The sequence below is a fragment of the Tetrao urogallus genome (genome assembly GCF_951394365.1).
Source record: "Tetrao urogallus genome assembly, chromosome: 1".
Lineage (NCBI taxonomy): Eukaryota > Metazoa > Chordata > Aves > Galliformes > Phasianidae > Tetrao > Tetrao urogallus.
In genome coordinates this window covers 186,936,255-186,960,029 of record NC_136813.1, presented here as the reverse complement: position 1 = coordinate 186,960,029, position 23,775 = coordinate 186,936,255, and the positions used below count along the sequence as shown (strand labels likewise).

The window sequence follows — 23,775 nt, the reverse complement described above, 5'->3', positions numbered from 1 at the left end:
AATGGGCTGCACAAAACCCCTGGCCCCCCAGCCCCTCACTCCCTCACCCAGAACCAGCTCTCACCTGATGTTGCTTTACACATCTGAGGCATTCTCGTGACCCTGCTGTGCGCCACAAAGGTGCTTTGAGAAGATGTGCTGTACTGGGAGCTGCTGTCCGAGGAAGTGGAGCTCGTGTGCGAGAGGCGGCTGTGCTCCTTGTGGGAGGCTGTGGACCGCTGGTACCAGAGCCGCAGCTCATCTGACACGGCAGTCCTACCCGAGCCCTTCTCGTGGCCCTCCCTGCCCAGAGATGGAGTCCTTATGATTTGGGAGCGGGAGGGGGTGAGCCGAACAGAATCCGCTTCGTCCCCGTGCCAGTTCTCCTTAAACATCCCCCCCGCCGTGTAGGAGTTGGAGGTTTTGAATTGTGCTTTCACGCTGTAGTGTCCCTCCTGGTCGTTCTCCAGGCTGCGCACCACCACGGGTGTGGAGCTGCCCTCGATGTAGAGGGGATACTCTTTGATCCTGTACTGGGAAGAGGGTTGGCTCTGGCTGTGCAGGTAGACCCGGTGGTGCCCTGTCCCGTTCCTCGCAGCCAGGTTGGGCATGCTCCCTGAATTGGAAGAGACCAGGTTGCCTGCTGATTTGTGCCTTTGCCTCTGCCGCTCTCTGGCTTTCGATGGGGAGTCCTCTGCCAGGGTGGAGTAGTTGGGGTTCATCTGAGCAGGGTAGTAATGCTCAGAGCTGGAATGGCTGGTGCAGGATGAGCAGTCGTCCATGGGGTCAGAGCCGTTACTGCTACGAGTCCTTGGGGTGTAGAAATCGGGGCTCCCTGTCTCATTTTCTGAGCCGAGGAGCTTGCCTTGTGACTCCAAACTGGAGCTCCGGTGTCTAAAGTGCTGAGCTAAGCTGTGCAGTCTGGTCGGGCTGATGTCTACTGACCTGCAGGTACCAGGAAAACATTCAAGTTGGTAAGTCACAAGGACAACACACTTCTCCCTTTCTGCACACATGTTTGGTCTCACTGGAAAGGGAATTTGGGGGCAGCTCTTCCGGTTCTACATGGGGCTGCTGGCTGCAGAGCAACCTGTTTCCCTGCTGTTGGGTTTGGGACAGTTAGGTCCAAGTCTGGCTCCTATCCATTCTCCTTGCTGGTAGTATTCAATCTACAAGCTCAATTCTTCTGTGTCTTGCCAGGATGGGAAGGATCCAGCATGAAGGACAAAAACTGGTGAGCTCATGGCGGAGCCATGGCAGAGCTGTTTGGACCAGCACCATCCTGGTACTACCAGGTTCACTTTGCTGCAGCTCTGCAAATGCCATCGCCTCAGTGGTGGGATTCCTTTGCAAGTGGCATGTGAATCCCCTGCACAGGTACAATTCGACTTGTACCTTTTCTGAAATTAGTGGCAGAGATAGAAGGACAGACTGCCCATATTTAGCCCGAAACACAGTGACTCTACCCTTTGAAAATGCCACCTTTGTGAAACAGCTATGTTTTACTGGGGCCCAGCCATGGGTTACATGTATAATACAGTCAGTGGGTGACTGCTGTTGAGGCATCCACCTGGAATCACAAATTTACAAGGCTTGATTCATGGCCAAGCCTGGGTGGTCTCTGTTCATCCCAGCTGCTGGGAGAGCTTCAGCCATCCGTTCAAGCAGCAGGAACACTGCCCTGTGAGGAGTTACACACCCGAATGACAGATGGCCAAGGCTGGGGCATGCAGCAGACCTAGCGATGGTTGTTGCACACACCCAAACAGCCCCTAGCTGGTCAAGGTCTTCTCAAGCACGGTGCCAGGCTTGTTTCTCATGCAGCTTAGCTCCAGCCTTAACACTGTGCTCTTTTAAGTCATTTTCAGCCTCAAATTTGTAACCAGTGTAACACAGGGCCTTGATACCTCGCATCATTTCTGTCTGAGTCTGATGTGCTGGCATTGCTCTTGATTTATGCCATGCTACAGGATGCTAGCACTACCACTAACAGCACACACTTTGGCTCAGCTCTGCTTCTCTCACTGTCCATGAAATTTACCACAGGAGCAAAGTAATAATGAAGCTGAACAGTTCCTGGTAAAAACTGGGATTAAATTGGGCCATGAACGTCAAATCACCACTACGATTTGAAGTCTTTCCTGTCAACCCTGGGATTATGTCACTGTCACCTGGGTCTTTGGGTGGATTGCTTTGTGCAGCCTCTCTCCGCTTGAGAGCACACACATATAAATGTTTTATATGCCACCATGAGAGAGTACTTCTACCTAATATTTTGTATAAAAAATGAAACAGTATGTTATCTCCAGCTGGAGCCAGAAAGGACTTTACTGCAGTTTAGCACTATCATCACATCTCTTCTGAAGGTTGTGTGTGGTTTATAGGGCCTATAAACAGTAAGTGGGACAAGGAGTGCCAGTAGAAGAAAAGCTTCATTACTTTGAGGGGGGAGATAAGGGGCAGGATCAAGTTTAACTGAGGTGATTTCAGTATCTCAGTTCAGGAGAGATTCTATGATAACAACAGGGCTCAAGCATCTGGTATGAATAGGCCTGCTTTGTGTCCTTTCCTGAATGGCGTATTAATGAATATCCTGGGGGATGGATAAAGCAAAGCACAGTTATTTTAGGGCAAGCAAAGTGAGCCTGTTGTGGAGCTGGGAGAACTTACCGTGTGGAGTGGACGTAGTGTGGACTGCGTACCCGTAGATCTGGCGTCGAGGGCATGCTGGACTGGGAGTTCCAGTGGGGAAGGCTCCGGATGGGGCTGTTCTGTAGGGAGCTGCTCCCCCCTGCCTCAGCACAGCTCCCGGTGCTGGGGAACCTCTTGTGATTGCTGCAGAGCAAACACTTGGCTTCAGTTCCTGGGAAGGAATTTGGGGAAGGGGCTCCCTGCCTTATTCCAGGTCCCAGGCACATGCCTGTGATCTCCAGAGTAAGTGGGAGTGGGGTTAGATGCTGCTCTGAGTCACGCCACGTGAACGCAGCCTGCTTTTTATCACATCTATATTACCTCCAAAGCCTGCATGTCTCCTTTTGGTAAGAGATGGTTTTGTAAGGATTCACAGACATTCCGTCTGGGAGGATGTCTGTGTGATAAGGACTGGAGATAGCTGGCTCACCTGGAATGACTGTGTGAGGAGCGTTTCTTGACCTTCTCATAGGGTTCATCCAAGGATGACTCGCTCCACATCTTGGGTTTGATGGGGGACTTGTCATAGTCGTTGCGGTGGTAATGCATTTGGCGGAGGCCTTCCAGTGACTGCGGAGGCGGAGGCCTGTTGTGCAAGGGTGGCCGGGGTGGGAGTCCTTTGTGTGGGGAGTGGAGAGGGGATATTGTGCTGGTGACCTGAGAATCCTCTGTCAAGAGAAGAAGGGAAAGAGGTGATGGCTATGTGACCTTCAGTGCTGGCCCTATTTCACGGGACAGCATCATGCCTTGCTCGCAGGCAAGAATGTTTTCGGTACTAGCAAGTCTGAATGGATCATTACAAAGAAAAGGCCCCCCATTTTGAGCATCAATCAGGAATTCACACATCCCTCCCCTTTTCCTTCCTGCCCTCTAGAACATACAGCAGCCAACATACCATCCTCAAGAACAAGGGCATCTGAGAGGGAGCTGTCTTCACTGGCAATGTTTCCTTCTGAGGAGAAGAAAAAGATGGTCAGAGGGTCACGAGAATCGCACTGACCAAACTGTGAACAGTGCCGTGATCTTCAACCAGCTCTTGGCCTTAAGCAGTCACCCACACCTTCCTCTCCTCAAAGCCACGAGACAATGATATTCCTATAAATAACTGCCTCAGCCCACTCAGTCTGAGGGCTGAGCTGCAGGCCAGGCCTCTTGCTAGCAGGCTGCCTTTCAAGGAGCTGCTAACTCTTTTTCAATTAATGGGGATTAAGGCTGAGTCACAACAGTGAGCTGAGATCCCCAGCGGATGTGAAATGGCAACCTGCCAGCAGGCAGACTTTGTCTGCTGAAGATCCTGGACCTTAAGGCCCACACTAGGTACCAGCTCTGTGTAATTCAGGGAAACACTTTCTGAATATCCTCTGCAACAGCAGATGCAGAAACTCTCGTGTTCCAGGCATGCATGTATGAGCTGCCTCCCCCATCTGTGTCCTCACAGCTGTCTGTCATCCCTGCCTGCAGCATGACTTGGTACCCAGGTCACAAATACAGCAGCTCTAATCTCAGCTCCTGCTACAAAGGCACAGAGAAAGCTCTTTAAGTTAAAGAGAAAGGGCAAATTCAGCAAGGGAGAAAGAACCACAACAGAAAGTTAATGGATTTCATGAAAAACCAATCAACAACCCAGTAAACCATAAAGCACCCTGAGAATTACACTATAAAAATATAAAAACAAAAACAGCATTTGAACACAGCAATGACCCTGCCACCACTCTGATTTTACAGATGCCTTTCAGCTAGAGAGCTCACCCCAATCTGCTAACATTAATTACATTTGTACAGTATTACTCCAGGGATGTTAACAGAGCGATTTTATAGGTGAACAAAGGAATCACAGTCTGTTTTCCTGATATCCTTATAATCTACAGCACGATCCTGTGTCTTGTCTTGTGAGCCAGCATATCCCTAGAGCACAACACAGATCCCAGATGCCCATCTGACAGCACGCGGAGAGGATAACCCAACTTCAGCACCCCTAGGGCCCTCTAGGCAGGAGAGACAAGAAGGGGAGCAGAATCTCATATGTCAAATATGAGAACAAGGCCAAAATTACTGCTCGTTGTCCTCCATGTACCCTTTTGGAGTGCTGTGGGTGCTGAGCCCCTCTTACCATCTATGATCAAGGAAGCTCTCTGGGTTGGCTTCTTTCCAGATTTGATGCGATACTCATTGATGGCGTTTTCGATCTCCTGCAGTTTCTTCAGTGCATTCAGGTAGGATGTCTTCCTCTGTTTCTTCAGCTTTTTGCTGACATTCGGGTCACTCGCCAGGCGCCGGGCAGCCTCTGTGATCTGGGACTGAATGGCAAACTCCCTCTCCAGGCGTTCCAGCTCTGCCTCCTGGGAAAAGGCAAGCAGATTCTGGCTGCCACCAAACTTCTGGCTCAGCTGGAGAGGAGCTCCCCCTGAGTCCAGGGGCCTCCAGCAAAGGCCATCAGGAAATCATCCACCAACAGGTTGCCCAAGGAGGTGGAGGATGCCCTGACCCTGAAGACATCCACGGTCGAGCTGGATGGGGCTCTGAGCAATCTGATCTAGCTGTAAGTGTCCCTGTTCACTGCAGGAGAGATGGACCAGACGATCTTTAAAGGTCCTTTCCATTTCAAACGATTCTATGGTTCTGTGACTCTATGCTGCTCCTCTCATCCCAGGGCCTCCCTAAGCAGACCCACCTCACTCCCCTTGCCCACATGAGTGCCTGGCAGCACAGCTGGTGGAAGGCACAACCCACACACAGAGGATGTGAGTGCTTCAGCCCCAGTCTGTTGTGCTGTTTGCCTTTTCATACGTTGGCCCACTTCAGTGGTGCTCTACCAGTGACTCATTCAACCTTTTACATCCACCTCCTACTCATTCCCTCTCCCTGTTTCCTAGCTCCACATTTGAGCCTGGTTTGATAGCAGTGCTATCTATACACAGATGCAAGGCTACAGTTTTAACCTTCTTGACAAGCTTGGCACTCAATGACTTCTTTGGGTAAGAAAAGGTGAAGAAGGGCTAATTCCTCCCTGGTGCACGACTGTCAAAATCCAGGAGAGTAGGAGCTGAGGTAATTATGGGCTGCCCCAACGCATTACACTAGGAAATTGTCTCCTCAAGTTACAAGCCAGAAGGGTGACTTCAGAGCAATCAGAGTGTAAGCACATTTTGTGTATGCCAAAAAGGGCTTGTGTATCCAGCATCAGCTGTTACAGAGTGTCAGTAGAATTTTTAATTCTACAGATAACTGTCTCTTAGTTATCATCCCAAATCAAGGGATCTGGGTCAGTTTATGCAAACACAGAAGCTGATACAGCTTGGTCTGCGCTGAGACCTCAAGCTATCATTTTCAAAGACATTTGTTTTGTGTAGTGAATTCAGCTACCTTGGAGTTCTTGTTGTTCATCATCGCCAGGTTTTGGTGTTAGTTTGCTGATAAAAAGGGGATCACCACACATTGCATAATGGGGGAGAAAAGCCAAGCTCTTCTACTTCCAGTGAACTGTGGGTGTTCAGATCACACTGACAGACACATTGCCATGGAGATTCCAATTACGCAAATTCAAATCCTTTCTCTTCATTTAGTAGTGGTGTATGCTGCAAGAACGGATGCTGCAGGAATTAATCAAACTGAAATTGTTTTCTGAAGTTTTTATTTGGGGCTTTTGGCTTGGAAAAAGTCCTTTGCTGTCAGTGGTGAGTCAGCACTGCTTTGAAATGACAGCAATCGTTTCTGAAGACTGAAGCAACCCCTCCATCTTTTTAGCAGAACCTTTTTTTTTTGCACTGCAGAGTTTATAAATTTATCAACACCAAGCCTATTAAAAGTGGATTTGACACAACAGAGTTTTAAGGCCTGGAAGCTGGCTCACTGCCTTCTTCAAAATCCGTCCCAGAGTCGGGAACTCCAGACCACGTAGAGGTGATTACCAAGAACTACAGTAGAAGCCTACTCTGCAGTTTGTGTTCTGGTGAAGGTCTTATTTTAAAGTTATTAGGAGTTTGGTGCAAGCTGTCATTTCAAGCCTTCACAGATTCAGTTCTAAATCATTCAATGTAACTAAGTGAAAAACATCTTAATTTTCTTCCCAGCCCTAACCATCTATTTTTCATCCAGTGAGGCACCTATGAATAAAGCCTCAGAAAATGAGGGATATCACCTGTTTTCAGAGGGAAGTGCCTTGCTTCAGGTCCTTGTCATAGTTGGTAATTTCAGTTCTGGATTTATGGGACTGGAAGAGAATTTCACCTTTGTTTTAAATTGAGTTTCTAGAGCTTGCACTTGCTGAAAAGCACATGAAAATCAACACTGGCCTCTCTGAACTTTCTCAAACTGGCAGCCAAGTAAACACAGCCCAACATTATTCTTTGAGAACAGAAATTTATGGTTTTCAATACAGTCCTAAAGTTTGACAGATGAAAAAGGGGATAGAGAAAAGCTGACTCGGCGTGTTTGGATTGCTGGTGCCAAAAGGCAGAGTGCCTGCAGTGGGGCAGAACTGCTTTGCCTTCATGCTTTTCCCCCTGCTCAGCCTAGCTTTGCACTGTAGACATTCCTCATGGAATGCCCCCAAAAACCGCTTAACAGAAATGAACTGGGGAAACCAGGGATCAGTTTTTAACACAGCAGCCAACAGACTGCAGGACCTGCAGGAGTAACTGAGTTAAACTGTGCTTCCCTTTGAAAAGCTTAATTAAATGTGCTAGTTCATGAATATTTGACTTTGGTGGAATTCCTCTCCCAGGCTCCATTGAGAACAAAACTATAGAGCTCCAGCTGTTTATTTTTTTCAGCAGAAGAAAAATGCCAACAAAACGACAGTTAATTCCCTGGGCCTTAAACCACACAGTCACACCAGCTTCAGGCTCTCCTCTTACAAAAATGAAAAAGAAACTCAAAACTGGGATATACACAAGTGTCTTGAGACAAATGTGTCCCTGCAGACAATGGCTCTTCTGTGAATCGGGGCCCGCCTTACAGCTGCTGCAGGCCTGTTTTCACAGCCACGGTTCAGGGCACTGACCCAGCACATTGTGGGAGCAAGGAAAAAGAACAAACACTCCCTAGCAAACTTAGAAAAAAACATAAGTCCAGCTCCCTATAGGTAGAGACAGAGCCTCTTTTGTGTAAGGACTGGGGAGGTATCTTTTATGCTTTTATCTTGCTATTGCAGGGCTAAGATAAGTAATTGTGATGCTTTTCTCTCCTGCTAGGGGAGATCTGAGTTCAGATCACTGCTGAAGCAGAAAGCAGGTTGCTGTTTGTAGTAACAACGCAGGGCAGCAGCAGGGCTCAGATGGCTCAGATGGCTCAGGGGGCTCTCCATGTGCTCCCTGCTCACACAGGGCACTACAGTTGGTCACCCGGGCTGTCACAATCCAGTTGGTCACCCTGGCTATTCCTGCTGCTTCTAGCACAGCCAAGGCTGAGCCCTGAGGGATTAACCTTTACTCTGGACAAGCAACCTCCTCTGCTTCTCTTTTCTGAAGGGAATTAAAAAAAAAATAATCTTAGAATCACCAAAGTTGGAAAAGACCGCCAAGATCATCCAGTGCAATAATCCATCTTCCTCTCACCAATATTTCCTAACAAGCTGTGTCCCTCAGTTCCAGATCTACGTGTTTCTTGAGCACCTCCAGGGACAGTGACTACACAACCTTCCTGGGCAGCCCTTTCCAGCACCTGACCACTTTGTCAGAGAAGTTCTTCCTAATGTCCAACCCAAATCTCCCATGGTCATTTCCTCTTGCTCTGCCACTGTTACCTGCAAGCAGAGGCCAACCCGCACCTCACCATAACCTCCTTTTGGACAATTGTAGAGAATGATAAGGTCTCCCCTGAGCCTCCTCTTCTCTAGATGAACAATCCCAGTTCCCTCCATAATACTTGTACTCCAGACCCTTCACAGCTCTGTTGCCTTTCTCTGAACACGCTCCATGGCCTCAATATCTTTCTTGTAGCAAGGAGCCCAAAACTGAACGCAGTACTCAAGGTGCAGCCTCACCAGAGCTGAGTACAGAGGGATGACCGCTTTCCCGCTCCTGCTGGCAACAGTTTCTGATATAAGCCATGATGCCACTGGCCCTCTTGGTCACTGGACACACTGCTGGCTCATAAAAAAGGCACTGTGACCAACTACAGTCATTTAAAACAGGAAGATTGTAGCTTCTATGCCATCTACACCAGATGTGGTAGCAACCAGAAGTGGGAACACACAGCTGGAAGGGAAGGTCAAACCCTACCTCTCCCTTAGGCAGGATTTTCTGCTCATCCAGTTTAAAGGCAGTTCCTATTCTTCTCCTTACAATGGGTGGCTCCTCCCCAGGATCGAGGGGATATTCTCGTGGCAGCTTTCCTGTGAGCTCCTGCAAGCAGAAAACACTGTAAGCAACCTGGGAAATGCTGCAGCAGAGTCCTGGCATGTGCAAAGCACAGTGCTGCTCTTGAATTGTGACTTTAAAATGACAGGCGGTCATTAACACCACATTTAGCTCAGGCTGATAAACACCCAGTCCTGAGAATGTGGTCCAGGCTCTGTTGCTGAGGGTGGGGAAGCTTTTTTAACCTGGGCATGAATAGAGATTCTGTTGCCTGCCCAGCACAGTTTGTAAGTGCTGCCCATCCCTTGGGCGTTGGGGTCTGGGGTGAACAGATTACAGCACGCACGTTTTCATCTCTGCTACAGGGTGAGCAGGAAAAGAAGAGCTTCTCTCTTCTGGGCTCCTTCTGCAAGGGAGATGACACACCTGAAGCCTTCACTGCGCTAGAAAGTCCCAGTGGCAACAGCCATGCAGGTTATGACCTGCACAAAAAATGTTCCCACCTGATTCATGATGTGTCTGAGAGGAATGCAGTGCAAATAGTCACTAAAAGCAGTGCCTGGTACCTCATTACCTGACTGATACCATTTCATCAGTCATATATCAGAGGCCCTTCCAAGGCCAGGTGATGTCATGAGCAGCTTTGGAGCGATATTAGATGATGCTCTGTCAGATTGATGGGGTTATTTGTAAAAATTTGTTCAAAATCTGAAGCAAATCCCCCAGAACTGAGAAATACCTGGAACACGGGAAGCAGTGAGTGCCAACACTGAAGGTAATGTTTGTTGTTGTGTTGTGTGGATTTATTTGGAGTACAGAATACAGCCCCACATATCTGCAGTAAAGGCATTCAAATGCCCAACGAAAAACACAGGAGTCTCACTCTGAGAGCAGCCCAACTCCTCGTACTCAAAAGTCTCCCCATGAAGTACAAAAGGGTTTTGTGTTCTTTAGCATCAGCCTTGAGAGGATCCAGCTGGCAGAGTAACCTAAATCATCTGAATCCCAAAGAACAGCAACTGACCTCAATGTGAGCGTGCAGCTCAGGCCCTGCCTGCCCTGGCCTCTCCTCTACTCCCTAATGGGGTTTTTCTTTCTACTATTTTCAGGTCACTTTGAAAAGGGTCTGGCCTTTTCTGATCCTTCCTCCAAGCACTTTCCAGCTCGGTGCTGATGTGCACAGCCCCTTTTGCAAGAGGCACTGCTGAAACATCTCATGTGTCCCATTCTGGGTTGCCCTTCCAGCCCTATGGAGTTCTTTCAGCTTTTCTTCTGTAATGTATTCATTCTGCTTTGATGGGGCTCTACGCACTGCATCCAGACACAGATTCATGCATCTGTTCCTGAGGATATCTTCTATACAACCCTGAACTTAATACAAAGCAGGGCAGAAGGGAAACAGTTAATGTCTTCTGTAAAAGCAACAAAATTGGAGCAGAACAAAATGAACGTGGGCTACCACGCAGCCTTCATAAGCTGAAAAGTATTCACAGGCACAGGTCTGAAATGTAATCTGAATTAATGAGTAACTGGAGTGGTGATGGCCTGAGGTAACCTGATGCCACTGCTGTGAATGGCTCTGGCCATGCTTATTTGATTATGCCCCCCACTTTTAACCCTTTTTTCCCCTTTGGTTCACCTTCCTTTCCCTGTGTTTGGGCCATTCCCACAGCAAAGCAGACAGGACTAAAGGCAGCCTGAGAGGAAATGCTTCCAGCTGCAGCCTGCTGATGGATGAGCTGTAGGGTTGCAAGACTGGGTCAAACCCCAAGTGTCCATCAACTGGCTCAGTCAAATCATCCAGAGAAAGAAATAACACTTCTTAACAGCTCTTAAGGTGCTGACAGATGGGCTCAGGCCAACCCTATTGCAGCACAGTGAGGAAATAGCTCCTTTCTGTTAGCACTGTGCCCCGGCAAGGCATGGCTGTATTGCACAGCATTTGTGGCTGCACTGACGATGGGGCTGGAGTTGAAGTGAAGGCACTGGGCTGTGAACTCCTGTAACCGTGGCACGAGCAAACCTTCCCCTCTGTGCATTAGACCTAAGCAGTGCTAGCTTAGCATGATAAAGTCCTGGATGTCATCCTTCTGATGACTGCCACCTCCAAACAAAAAGCATGCTGTAAGGATGTACAAGCAACAAGTGTTAAGAGCTAGAAAAGATCCACTGCCTACCGCTTCTCGGAGACACAGTTTCTTCAGCTCTTCCAGGCGTTGGCGCAGCGTCTCTTCCAAGGCTTCTTGCCTGGATTTCAGTGCAGCCAGCATGTCTTTCTTGGCAGATTGAGAACTATCTGACTCTTGGGAACCTGTCAATAAACAATGACTTCACTATGGCAGCTGACAGCAGAACACACATCTGGGATGCCTGTAATTGTACCAAAGCCTGGATGTGGTCTGTCCAAAACGAAATCAGGCTACGATACGAAGCAGGTGTTATACAGTTATGTTTGTTTACAGCTAACTCTTAATGCTTAAACTAACAGAGTGAGACTGGACAGAGGAATACACAAAGACATTCATTATCCAGAAAAATAAAAGCAGCAAAATTATTCCTGTAGAGATCCTAAAAAAATCATTCCCATGAAAGTTCCCAACAGCAAATAACAGCACACTTCACAAAGCCCTGGAGAAGCATTTTAGGGAAAGTAAGCCTAGGAGAAACCACTTTACAATGCAGATGGCTTCTTTAAGGGCTGTAATTACTCTAGTAGTAAACATTTAATTCAATCCACTTAAAGAGTCTGCTTTACAAGAAAAAACAACAACAGAGTAATGGAATAAAATTACTTAGCCAGATTCCTGTAAAAAGTACACTAAGCTGTAAAACAAAACCAAACAACAACCACCCACAGGTCTTTCCAGGGCAGTAGCTGCTGCTTGGGAAGAGATAGGTCAAAATATTTGAACCGGGTTTCCAAATGGCTTGACTTTACATGTAGAAACTACCCAGCAACTTCCACCACTACCACTTCTTGGTACAAATCCAGAATTAAGTCAGACTCCTAATCAGAGGTCACAACAATTCCTAACTTCAGCTCTTTAGGGAAACTTATCAATGGGATTTCTGATTTTTCATCAGTTTGTTTGGGATGATGCACCAGTTCCTATCCAGCTTCTTGCATCTCAGAAAAGAAGTAACTTTGTTTGCATATAGCTGTAAGTTGAGTGGCTGACCTTTTAGCGTGCGCTCAGCATTTACCCTCTTCAATATATCTGGGCTTGGGCATGAGTTTATGATGATGCATAAGCTGAGTGCATCCTTATGTCACAGACTAACAAATGAAGGTTACGGTCACACTGTGAGATGCAAAGCAATCACTGGAAGGGGAAAATACCACCTCTACACGCTTTTCTACACTCATGCCACTGCAATATGTTCAGCTACAACTGGTCTGAACTGACAGGGTTGCTGTGTTTTAGAGGTTCCCGTTGCCTCAACAGATGCATCTAGGTTATCTAAGGTATCTGAGGTGCCTTCTATGGGGTGGTGGGTATGACACAAGATTCTGTGAGACATAAACTCTGTTGAACTGGCAGTTGGATACTCTCATCTAAACACAGGTATGCAAGACACCTATGTTTAGACAGCTGGATTGTGACCAGCTCTGCTGGTCTCTGGACTTCTTGTGGAGACAGGTTTGAGCCTGCAGAGAAAATGTGACATAGCAATGAACTTCAAGAGGGTTCCTCCAGGTCCTCAGTGTTCCCTCCATCTCAGTACCTGGTGTCCAAGGGTGACTCTGAGGCTGTCCCCCACCGCTCTTGAGCAACAGCACGAAGAAAGCATGAGTGAAATACAAAAGGACGCTACATCGAGGTTTCTGTGTTATGTGTAGGATGGGAGTGAGGAGCTGCTTCTAGACACATTTGCAGCTTGGCCTCTGAGTGCACAGTGAAGGTGTTCAGCAAAAGCCAGTTGTAAATGTTGCTGCCATTTCACAGAGCTCTGGAAGGAAACTGGGAACAACTCTTTGTTCTGGCAGCAAACCAGATTGAAATTGGTGCTTTCAGCTTCATCTTTCGTTGCTAATATTCCAGCAGACTGCTAAAGCAAAACCAAAAGAAGTCCAAGGCAGCCCGTGCCATGAAATAGCTCTGCAATTGTCCTGTGGGAGAAGAAAATCTCACAGATCTTTTTCACCACTATTTTCTGCAGTCTCCATACAGGATGACAGCTGGCACTCGTTCTGCAAAGTGCCACCTTTCATTCGTTACAACATTTTTGGGCTGTCCTGGATCAGGAAAGGTGAAGGAAGGGTCACTGAGGGTTAGCCAGGTTGAGCATCATCAGGCAGAGAAGAACAATTTCACGGCAGTGTGTCTGTTTAGTTGCTCTAGTCACTCTCATTTCATATGGGTTTGTTTGCACCCACAGAGCAATAAAACTAAATTCTGTGAATACATCTGCACTGCAAGAACTTCATAGGATCTTCTAGAGGAGCCCTGTATTTACACTGGCAGGGGAAGCCCTCTCTAGCATTTAGTAATTCTTAATAGCAACCCTGGTGAGCAGTTCTAGCAAAGCTGAACTGCTTTATTTCTTCACTTAATTGCCAACAATCTGCTGAGTCCTGGTAAAAAAAGTTGCTCACAATTCCAGCAGATGTTTCAACCCCCTTTTTTTTCTTTCTTTTTTCCCCCTTTTAGGACAACTTTAACGATCTGTGTTTTTCTTTCAACTGCTCTTCCCTTTTCCTTCCTCTCTCTGCTCCCTACCTCCACACCAGGCTCTGATTTATTTTTAAAAGCTGTTCATTTTTGCACTGCTGGTTGCCAGAGAGCTACAAAGATGCTGAAACATTTAAAAACATATGAATAGTTTAAGTGCTGCCCAGATGCCTGATTTGGGGAGTGCTGACAAGAAGGAAATGAACAGCTTCTGGCTGAGCTGGTACAGACCCAAATCAAGCACAGACAGTTCAAGGCATTTGCCCCAGCTGTGCTGACCCTGCCTGAGAACCATGCAGCCTCAACCCTGATGTGGTCAGGGGCAATGCCAACTACACGCACATCTGGCCACCCTTCCCACTGCTCCCTGAACGCAAAGGGTCTGGGGGAGATCTGGAAGTCACAGAACCATGGAATCATTAAGGTTGGAAAGGACCACTAAGATCATCTAGTCCAACCATCAACCCATCCCCACTGTGCCCACTAACCACGTTCCTCAGTGCCACATCTACATGTTTCTTGAACACCTCCAGGCACAGTGACTCCACCACCCCCTGGGCAGCCTGTGCCAATGCCTCACCAATCTTTCTGAGAACAATTTTCTTCCTAATATCCAACCTGAACCTCCCATGGTGTAATTTAAGGCCTCTCATCCTAACAATGTTACCTGGGAGAAGAGGCCAACTCCCATCTTGCCACAGAACTTCTTGAAGAGAAGGCTTGGGCTGGGATTTCTGTCTGAGCAAAGTGAAGTGCTTTGGGTTGTATTATTAGATTTTTATGGTTAGATACTCTGTTTATTCTCACAGGCAAAAACCAAGTGCCAACTTGATCAGTCAAGAGAATGAAGCCAGAGTGAGATGTTTGTGAAGACACGCAGAACAGTGCTCTTTCTATCGCTAGGGTGCTTACAGCTCCCATTAGAAGCTCTTCATTTATAAAAATGTATTAATCCAGCCTGAAGCAAGGCTGCGACCACAGACCCACTTCTAAACCCTGTGGTAACTGACCCCAAAATGTCAGAACAAATCAGAAGACCATAAAAACAATTGAAGAAATAATTAAAAACCAGCACAAACCAAACCAACCAAGCAGATACTACCTTACATCAGCCTTATTAAATATTATGCTCACTGAGTCACAGCTGCCCAGTGCCTCCCAAAGGCAGCATCAATGGAAAAAAAATCAGTCTGAAAAAGAACAGTCCTGATGCAACAGAAATGGTTGACTGGGTGGGGGTTTCACAGGTAATTTAGCTCCCGCAATTAGGACTAGTTCCTAATGCACAAACCAGAGAAATACTGCTGAAATATGTAATTCTTCTGTATAACTTTTGAACCTTTTTGTGAGTATTCTTGTTTAGCTTCCTTTCCACTGCTGTATAAAGATTTACTGAATTCTGCATTTTAATATCATTCTGCAGACCCATCTGATGTCCCTAAAAGAAAAAAGGTTGTGAAAACACAAGGGGTGGGAAGCAGAGGGCTGTCTCTTTGACAGCCACCAGAAATCTGTTCAAGTGGGGGTTGTTTGTATACCTGCACACGGTGGAAGATGGGTCTCGGTGACTTGAGCATTCATAATATCCTGCAAATTTGTGAATATGCTATACAACTTCTGATAGCCCTTGGCCTCTCTGGGTGACTTCTTCTACCAACATTCAGAAGAACAAAAGCTATGAAACAGGGAGAATGTGTTCCTCCCTGCTCAACTCACTCCTCCAGAAGAATGCACTGCTCAGTTTCTCACCAGTGCCAATGGCTGGTATTGGGAGATTCCTGGTGCCACTGACAGGGACATGCACCAACTCACATACCCAGTGGGTCTGACTAAGGTCAGCTGTGCTTATTGAGGTTTGCAGAGTTAACAGGTGTCTCCTCCAAGTCAAGCTTTGCTTTAGACCTTATCAAACGCAAGGAGACCAGCAACATGAGGCAAAGTTTAGGAGGTTAAAGCCCTACCAGTGACTCGCTGTTTGTCTCTAAGCCCTCCACCTGTTGCAGCAGGGTGGCATCAGTTTGGAAAAGGGTAAATGCAAATGATGAAAACAAATGAGGAGGATAGATGGCATGTTGAAGAGCAGAACGATCTGAGGCTTGGATCTGTTATCTGTGAGAGAAAAGGGTGGCCAAGCAGAAGCAAGTCAGGAGAACCCAGGCATCTCTTTCTTATTTTGTGAGTCCCCTCCAACAAAACCACATCTAAATATGGCAATCCCTTCACACTGCATCCTGTTGGCTTCAGTTTGCTGGCATTTCATCCAGATCCCCACAGCAAGCTGTCCCCTGAGCAGGGAGGGATGGTCCCCAACATTTGCTCCATGCCAGAGGCTGGGCTGACTCACTGCACCAGGATGTCAGCATGCAGCAGCCAGCAACCTCAGACAGTTACTCTCTCTCAGCTCTGCCAGACAAATAGGATATCCTGTGCAGCATGCAGGAGCCCAGCCGGTGCAGCTCAGCACAGGATGCGATCCAACATCCTGCAGGCAGTGCTGGGGGCTGTGTGGGTGCTGGTCACCCACTCCAACACTCATCAGCCCAGTACTGCTAGGAGATGCTCCTGCCGGATGGAGCAGCAGGGCCCAGGAATCACACACTGTGGCATCTGCAAATGTAAACAGGTCCACGTACAGGAAACCTCTGCTGCTGCTGGAGGAGCATGGCTCAGGGGCCTCTATCACATCTGCAGAGTTAAAGCAGCAATTTTCTTCTGAGGTTTCCTCTCGACTCAGTGAAATGAAAGGAAAAGAGGTAAAGGCCTTAAGTTGTATCAAGGAAGGTTCATGTTGGATATGAGGAAAAATTTCTTCTCAGAAAGAGTGGTGAGACACTGGAGCAGAGTGCCCAGGGAGGTGGCAGTCACTGTCCCTGGTGGTGTTCAAGGAATGTGTAGATGTGGCACTGAGGGACATGGTTAGTGGGCATGGTGGGGATGGGTTGATGGTTGGACTGGATGATCAGAGAGGTCATTTACAATTGTACTGACTTTATGATTCTATTCTGTGCAAGAGGCAGTTTGGGGTTCAGGCCAACAATAACCCAGCAACAATAGGACTCCTTGCTAGCTAAGAGCACTGCAAAGCTCTTATGGCATGGACTGCTCTTTAAAGAAAAAAATCCACAGTAGACCTTGCTTGATTTCATCCCAATAATTATCTGCTGCTTTTGATCACGGTTCATGCCAGTCTGAAAGCAGAGCTTTCATTCATGAGCAAATCTTGCCCTACATACCCAGAGACGGCTCAGAAGATCCTTGAGCTAAATCCTGGCAGCTCTCTATTTTGGGTAGTCCCTTCAAAGCTGAAATAAGGATAAAACTCAGAACTGCAGTAGATGCTGTCTGAGACAGGGCCTGGGAAACATAGAGGAGCTCAGGCTCTGGTCCTGAATTGCTGTGATCACAGGAAATCACTGCTCCAGCAGAAAGCTCCATTACCTCTCTGGTGTGCCTTGAGACTGTAAGTGATGCAGCAACTACAATGTGATGAACAGCAAGATTTTGGCTGTGACAGCTGTAAACAACAGCTATTATTTCCCTGCAGTCTTGCTGCAAATCCAGGGGAAACATGTCAACTTTGGCACGCTCCACATGGCAGGGACAGCCCCTTTGCTGAGGAGGAGTAAGGTGAAGAGAGGAAATGGCGACAAGTAATTTCCAGGAAAAAGGGCAGAGAACAGCAGCAAACAGATTCAGATTCCTGGAAGCAGGAACAGCAAACAGATTCAGCTCTGCCCTGGTGATTTGAAGTCACTCAGGGTATTTATAGTATGGAAATCCACTGTGGCCACTTAATCATTCGCACTTATTCTCTCCAGCATGCAGGCTGTACCATGATAACCCACCATTGTTGTGGCTTTGTGTTGATAATGTCCGCACAATGGGAGGAAATACAAGGGCTGGGATGGAGCCAGTGACTGTGTCCAGCAGGACAATCAGTGAATGCCCCATCCCGTGCAGCAGGGCAGGGCTGGATCACTCTGCCATCCAGGCCTGAGTGAAGGGGTTCTTGGAGCAGATCTGGGTGACCACCCAGGGCCTCCAATACTCTGGGATCTGCCCTCTGATGGCAGATGCCTTCTCTCTACTCTTCCCTACCTACAGAAACATGCTTCTAACTCCAGAAGGCACACAGGAGCTGCAAACCCTGTAATGCTCCTTAACACTTTAGAATCCTGCCTCCACAGCTGGTAGGACCTAGAAGGCAGCTAATATAGGAACATGGAGTGAAACATGCCTGCCTGGCCCATGGACAACAACTCAAACGACAAAGAGTTTACACAGTCCTAGCTAAGCACTGATGTGGACTGATCCACCTGCACAGGTCACAAGAAATCACTTGTTTGGGCAGTGAACTCTGCATTGGTCTGGTTGCTACCACAATTCTACTGAGTCTCAGCCAGAATGGATTTGAGAAGAGAGCAAAAATAGACAGACAATAAAAGTAAGCATTGCTGGCCATCTGGGATTTCTGTCCATACAGCCCTGTTCAAGTGCTGGCCTCACTAGAGCTTTTCTGGGCCTGATTTTCTGCTGTCTTTTACTTTGCTGCTGCTCTTTCCCATTGTGAGAGCAGAAGCAGACCTCCATGTTTTTTTTCCAGGAGGACTAAAAGTTAGTGTATAAACATGAAAACAGGATTACTACCAAGCAGCTTTCACAAAATCGGGAATGTTGCCTGGGAGGCTGAGATCTTGTAAAGACCTTAAGAACTTCCTTGGGGTACTTAACATTATTTACTTTCCTCCTGGAAACCTAGAAAAAATGCCAAACAAAAAGCTCCAGCAACCTGACAGGAGGCCAGGAGCTGCTCAGCTACTGCATCGCTCCCTGAGTGATGGGAGGTACAGACACAAGGATTGTGTGCTGTGTCAGCCGGACCCAAGGAGCAGAAAGGCATCTCTGTTCACAGGCAAGGCAAGGAATTGCATAGCAGGCAAATCCAGAGCTCAGAAGTCGCTGAGCAATTTAACCCCTTGCTTGACATTTTCCAGGTAGGAGAGGGTGGCTTTTAGAAGACATGAAGAACGTACAGTGATGAAAAACTGATCTGCTGCATCAAGGTGGGTTAAGTTTTAAAGCGTGTGCACTCTTAGGTGGACTCCTCCTTTGGCAAGCACAGGAAGGTTATTCTCTGCTCATCACAACTGATTTCGATAACTTGATGTAACACTTAGCAGAGGACACATAATTGACTGCAATTGTTAATTATACTGATACCAGCACCTCTGCCCTCCTGAAGAGCTTATCACCTGAGCAGCTTCAAGCGTTCTGCAATCAATCAATCTTAGAGTGTTTAGCACTGTTCTATATACAGCTTCACCTGTTCAGACTGACAGAAAAGTCTCAAAGAAATACAGACAAGCACCTGACTCCCCTTTCCTGTTCTTTCTATTCTGATGCTCCATTTCTCTCCCTCATCAACTTCTCTTGATTTTGTTTCACTGATTATGTCCTCCTCACACAGGAAGGTGCTTTAAGGCACAAAAAGAAACCTGTCAGTCCCCGGCACTAAGCTGGTGGAGGATGCTCAGGAACAACTGTTTTGGGCCTGGGGAACCATGCAAATTCCTGCAACAGAGAGGCAAGGAAGATGCGCACTATGTGAAAGAGTAACCCTGCCCTGACAGTGCTGAGGGATGTCACCAATTCCCAGCCTCAGCTGGGCTCAGCTGCTTGATCCCTTCCCCACTGCAGATTGGGAACTGCTCCATGGACACACTGGCCTCAGGCAGCAAACAGCCTGAGATGAGCTGGGTACCACAGGGTGATTACAGCAGAGACTATGAAGAGAGACCAGATCTCAGCTAGGAAATGAGAGACTTCCTCTGCCCAAAGAGGAAACGAGCAGCTGAAATGAGAGACAGGGAGGCTGTGTCCTGTGCTGAATGTGGGGCAATATGCTGAGAGATGGACTTACACCTGGACAGACAGAAAGACTAAAGGGAAGTGATTTCCACTTCTGCAGTGCAGCTTCTGGCAGCTCACCATTATGTTATGACCACAGCCCTTCCCACCATATTCTTTCCATTTACAGGATGGAGGACCTACCTGATGACAGAAGACTCCCGCTGCTGCCGCTGATAATTTTCCCTTTGCTCCCCATGTTGGCCAACTTTGAGGTCTTGAGCGTTCCAGTTTCGGTCAGGTCAATTGCAATCTCACTCAGGCTTCTTGCAGCATGAATCTTGGACTGGACATGGACAAAAGAGTTAGTAATGGCCTAGCACTTCTTTAAAGCTCACAGAAGCAAAAAGTCATCCCACTGTGGCAGGAAACAAGCCTCCACAGCAAACTAGGATTATTTTGCAAGAATGGAAGCAATCCAGAACTGTATTCAGGACTGCACTTTTTACACTCATAAGTGGGTGTAATTCTGGTGTCATTTCCTGTTGTTTATTATTTTCTGTCTTTGTCATGGATATTTTTCCCTCTTAAAGAAATTACGCATAGACTCACTTTGTTACCAAATACAACAAGAAACCTTCAGAAATGCTACTGCATAAGCTCAAAGGCCAAAGACCACCTGTAGTACCTAAAAGAAGCCACAAAAGGTTTGTCCAAATCTGGCAAGGAGCTCTGGATCAACAAGATGAGGACCTGGCTTAAATGGGCTTTTATGAGAAGCTGGAAGAAAATACTGGCAGGAAAACATGTTCTGGTTATGGTTCAGAGTAACAGGCAGCACACAGTGCACCCGCAGTGACAGAATTCTCCAAAGCATTAATATTAGTCAAGTCAGAAAACAGTCAGCCCCAGCTCAATAACTGGCTGTGCCAGGACCCTGCGCAGCACCACGGGTCAGCAATCTAGGCACACCCCAGGGAAAGCAAACCTGCATAATGCATAAACCTAACTTAGGAGAGAGAGACTTGATCTCCTTAGATGTCATCCTGTTTCAATTTGCTGAGGAAGAATTTGGGACAAGATGCCCTGAAAGCTCAGGTGAGATATCCCCCGAATTTCCTTTGTTGGAGCTGTGAGTTTAGCCGTCATTATGCCCCACAGAGCCAATGGAGGCAGAAATCTTTCAGTGCACTGAGCAACAAAACAAGTGCAGCAGCTGGCTGCAGAGTTGGGCTCATCCAGTCCTAGAGGCTGCCCTGCCTCTGCAATACAAACCTTAGTATTAGCAGTTTGCCACCTATCTCCAGTTCGTTGCTGACAGCATCTGAACATGATGCTTGCTTAACAAGAGGACCAACCACACTGATTAAGGCTGCTGGGGAAAGCTCTTCAGTGGCAGCCCTAGCACTACTGAAAGGATGTACTCTACACATGATGGTGTTTCGGTTGCCACAATAATTTTCCAGACCTTTTTTTCTGAGCAGTACAGCATTTGAATCACCTTGAAACAGCAACTGCTACATCAGAACAACCCCCTAGTCCTGCGTCTTCCAACCAGGGTCATTTCCAAGTATTTCAGGGAGAAACATAAGGAAACATTTCATTAAGCCATTGTGGAACAACAAAAACTTTTGTTCAGTAGGGTGCTGAAGGCACATGATCTGTTCCCATAGGAACTAACATGAGGTGGACTAGCGGGGACAGTTTGCTCTGATGGGGTTTTTGGCACTCCTTCACATCATTCTAACAAGAGCTAAGGGTGAACTGATGGCTGCACGCTCACCACTCTCGGCTCTGTTACTGATTTGCTGTGAGGCTTTGGGAAAGACACTTCAGCTTAAGTTCCTAGCTGTTCTCTGCCTCTGTTTGCACATGAGTGAAATAATAATGAAAGTAGAATGTCTCCCTGTTGCACACTGTGTTTCTGAGATTAATTTAAGACTGTAAACAAAGATAGCACTGGGAGAGCCTTGTACTGAAAGCACCCACAGAAGTATTATTATAGTTTGATATTATTGGGTATTTATAAGCTCTGTTATTACCATTCAGAGGTACCTGAATGCCTCACAAGCTTATTTCCACAACGATCCTAAGAACAAAGGATCCCCACTCATTTGAGTGTGAAGGCAGAACCACCTGTCAATATATCACAGCAGATCAGGCAACCAGTACTGACCACCTTAAACTAACGCTACAACGAGGCAGACACCTTTCATTTCCAGCAGCTCTACTCTAGACTCAGTCCAGGGAGAAGGGTAGGACACTTTTTGCTTCCTGAACTCGGGTTTCTGGTCAAAAATGAGATGCAAGAAGGTTTGTGTACAATGTTCTCCAAATGGCTCTGGAAGAGGAAAGTCACTGCTTTTATCTAACAAGATTTTCTCCTGCTGAGTTTTGATAAGGAGCCTGAGCATGACCTGCTGTCTTGTTGCAGTGCCAGATCTTTGGAGACAATGAGTCTTCAGGCTGCTGCTGTCCTGGTGATTTATTCCTTGCAGATGCTTACATGCTGTATAACCCTCTGGCTATGTAGGGTTATGTATACTTTGTGTAACCCCAGGAATAGCCATTGTGGTCAACCCTAACCCCTTATACTGAGTCTCTGCACTGGATGTCTAGGAAAGGCTATAAACCCCAAGTCTGCACAGACAGATCTTGTCCTCCCACTCCATGAGGAGACAGTTTTCCTGTATTTGTAGAATAATTACAGTCCTGTAGTTTATTTCCACTCATTTCCAGACTGCAAATTAGTGCACGCTCAGGCCCTACCTGTTTGACCAGGTACTAACCAATATGCCAAGGGAAGGCAATGAAGCTGGATGCTGTGGTCCTGGCCAACATGCTGAGCCAGCATCAGCTGGAAATATGCCCAAAATTGGACAAATGAAATAGCAGGGTAAGACCAAAGCCTGACAACCCTAGAGGCTGGGCAGAAGAAAAGCATACCAAAAGACAGCAGACTGGGGATCAGTGGGGCAGTGTGGAGGAACCACAGAGGTGCAGCCCAAACCTGCTGAAGCTGCAGGGAATGTGTTAGAGCCGTGCCACTGAGTGGGGATAGAGCATCTCCTGAAGGAAACTGGGTGAACTTTCCACGCTGCTCAATTGCTGCAGCCTTTGCTGCCTCCAGCAACACCAATCATTGTCAGGTGGTCTTGTGCTTTGGACAGCCACTCATCAATGGCAGAATCAGACCAACAGCTCATTTCATACAGGCCACTGAGCAGCAGCTTGTGCAAGGCCTGTGCAAGACTTTGTACCGACAGCACAATAGCGGAAAGCTAGATTACATCCCATTAGCACTCCCTTGGGCCTTGCAGTCCCTCAAGGCAAAAAAAATTTAAAGCACTTTGTGCAGACCTGCCAAGTCTCATTTGCACAGAGGAGACAAGCTCATTCATGAGTCATCTCAAAGCAAGGGGCCAAACTGATCCCCAGTGCTATTCTGACAGGGTCAGAACGTGAAGGAAAATACATCAGTGAAAAGCAAGAGTAGATGGACACCAGGGATGAATTATATCCTTCTTGCTTGCAGTGATGGGGTTTTGCTGCAGGTGTTTCAGTGGGATTTTCTGAAAGCCTGGGCCCATTTTCTGACAGTTCACTGAGCCAAAGAGCGCCGTGCTTGCAGGAATGTGCTACTGGAAATTTCCATAAAAGGAGACTTTTCACAGCTTCTGGGCCAAACGTTTGATTGACTCAGTGCAGTCAACAGAGCAAAGACACGGCTTAAAGTCCTGATACATTTGTCTACTGAAAAAAAGAAAGCTGACAGGAGTTCTGCACGCTGACATGTTCACTCAGAAAGCAGGGGATCTTTTCAGACTCTGTGTCACATTTTGACTGCAGAGAGAGACATACAGAGCCAGTGGGGAGTGAGATGCTGGGAACTTAGCGAGTTGGCAGCAGTTAAATGCAGCGTGAAGCTGCAAAGAAAGCTGGGACCTCACTTCCTTGCAAAAGGGTCAAAATCCATGTGAGATTATTTTGGTTCATTTCAAAATTAAGTGAATGGCCTTTTCCAGTGGAGCTGTGCAGAAGATCCAAATCCAGCTGGTGCCCAGTTATATGAGCACAGATTTCTAGCTTGCTCCATCCAGTATGTCTTATCACCTGCCACAGAACCTAACCACTGAAGTGAAGGCTCAGTTGAGATCAGTTCCAGCAGGCTTTTTCATCTCAGTTTTTTTTTATTTTTTTTTTTTCTTTTGTCAAAACTATGTGAAATGCCAAGTTTGGACATAAAAGCAAGGAGTATCTAAGTTGTGCTTTGAAGCTGGGAATTC

General features: G+C 47.1%; 1 protein-coding gene across 2 annotated transcripts in view; it reads right to left on the bottom strand.

Moving 5' to 3' along the window:
- FRMD4A (FERM domain containing 4A) overlaps positions 1-23,775 on the bottom strand; it is a gene marked incomplete at both ends in the record, with an annotated part of 350,711 nt that overhangs the window by 3,943 nt on the left and 322,993 nt on the right. For both annotated transcript variants that reach the window (XM_079548504.1, XM_079548503.1), the window contains 8 exons: positions 65-924; positions 2,650-2,814; positions 3,101-3,338; positions 3,566-3,622; positions 4,781-5,009; positions 8,892-9,014; positions 11,147-11,280; positions 19,694-19,835. In XM_079548504.1, the coding sequence (XP_079404630.1) occupies positions 65-924; positions 2,650-2,814; positions 3,101-3,338; positions 3,566-3,622; positions 4,781-5,009; positions 8,892-9,014; positions 11,147-11,280; positions 19,694-19,835 (1,948 nt within the window). The remainder of the gene's footprint in view (positions 1-64; positions 925-2,649; positions 2,815-3,100; positions 3,339-3,565; positions 3,623-4,780; positions 5,010-8,891; positions 9,015-11,146; positions 11,281-19,693; positions 19,836-23,775) is intronic.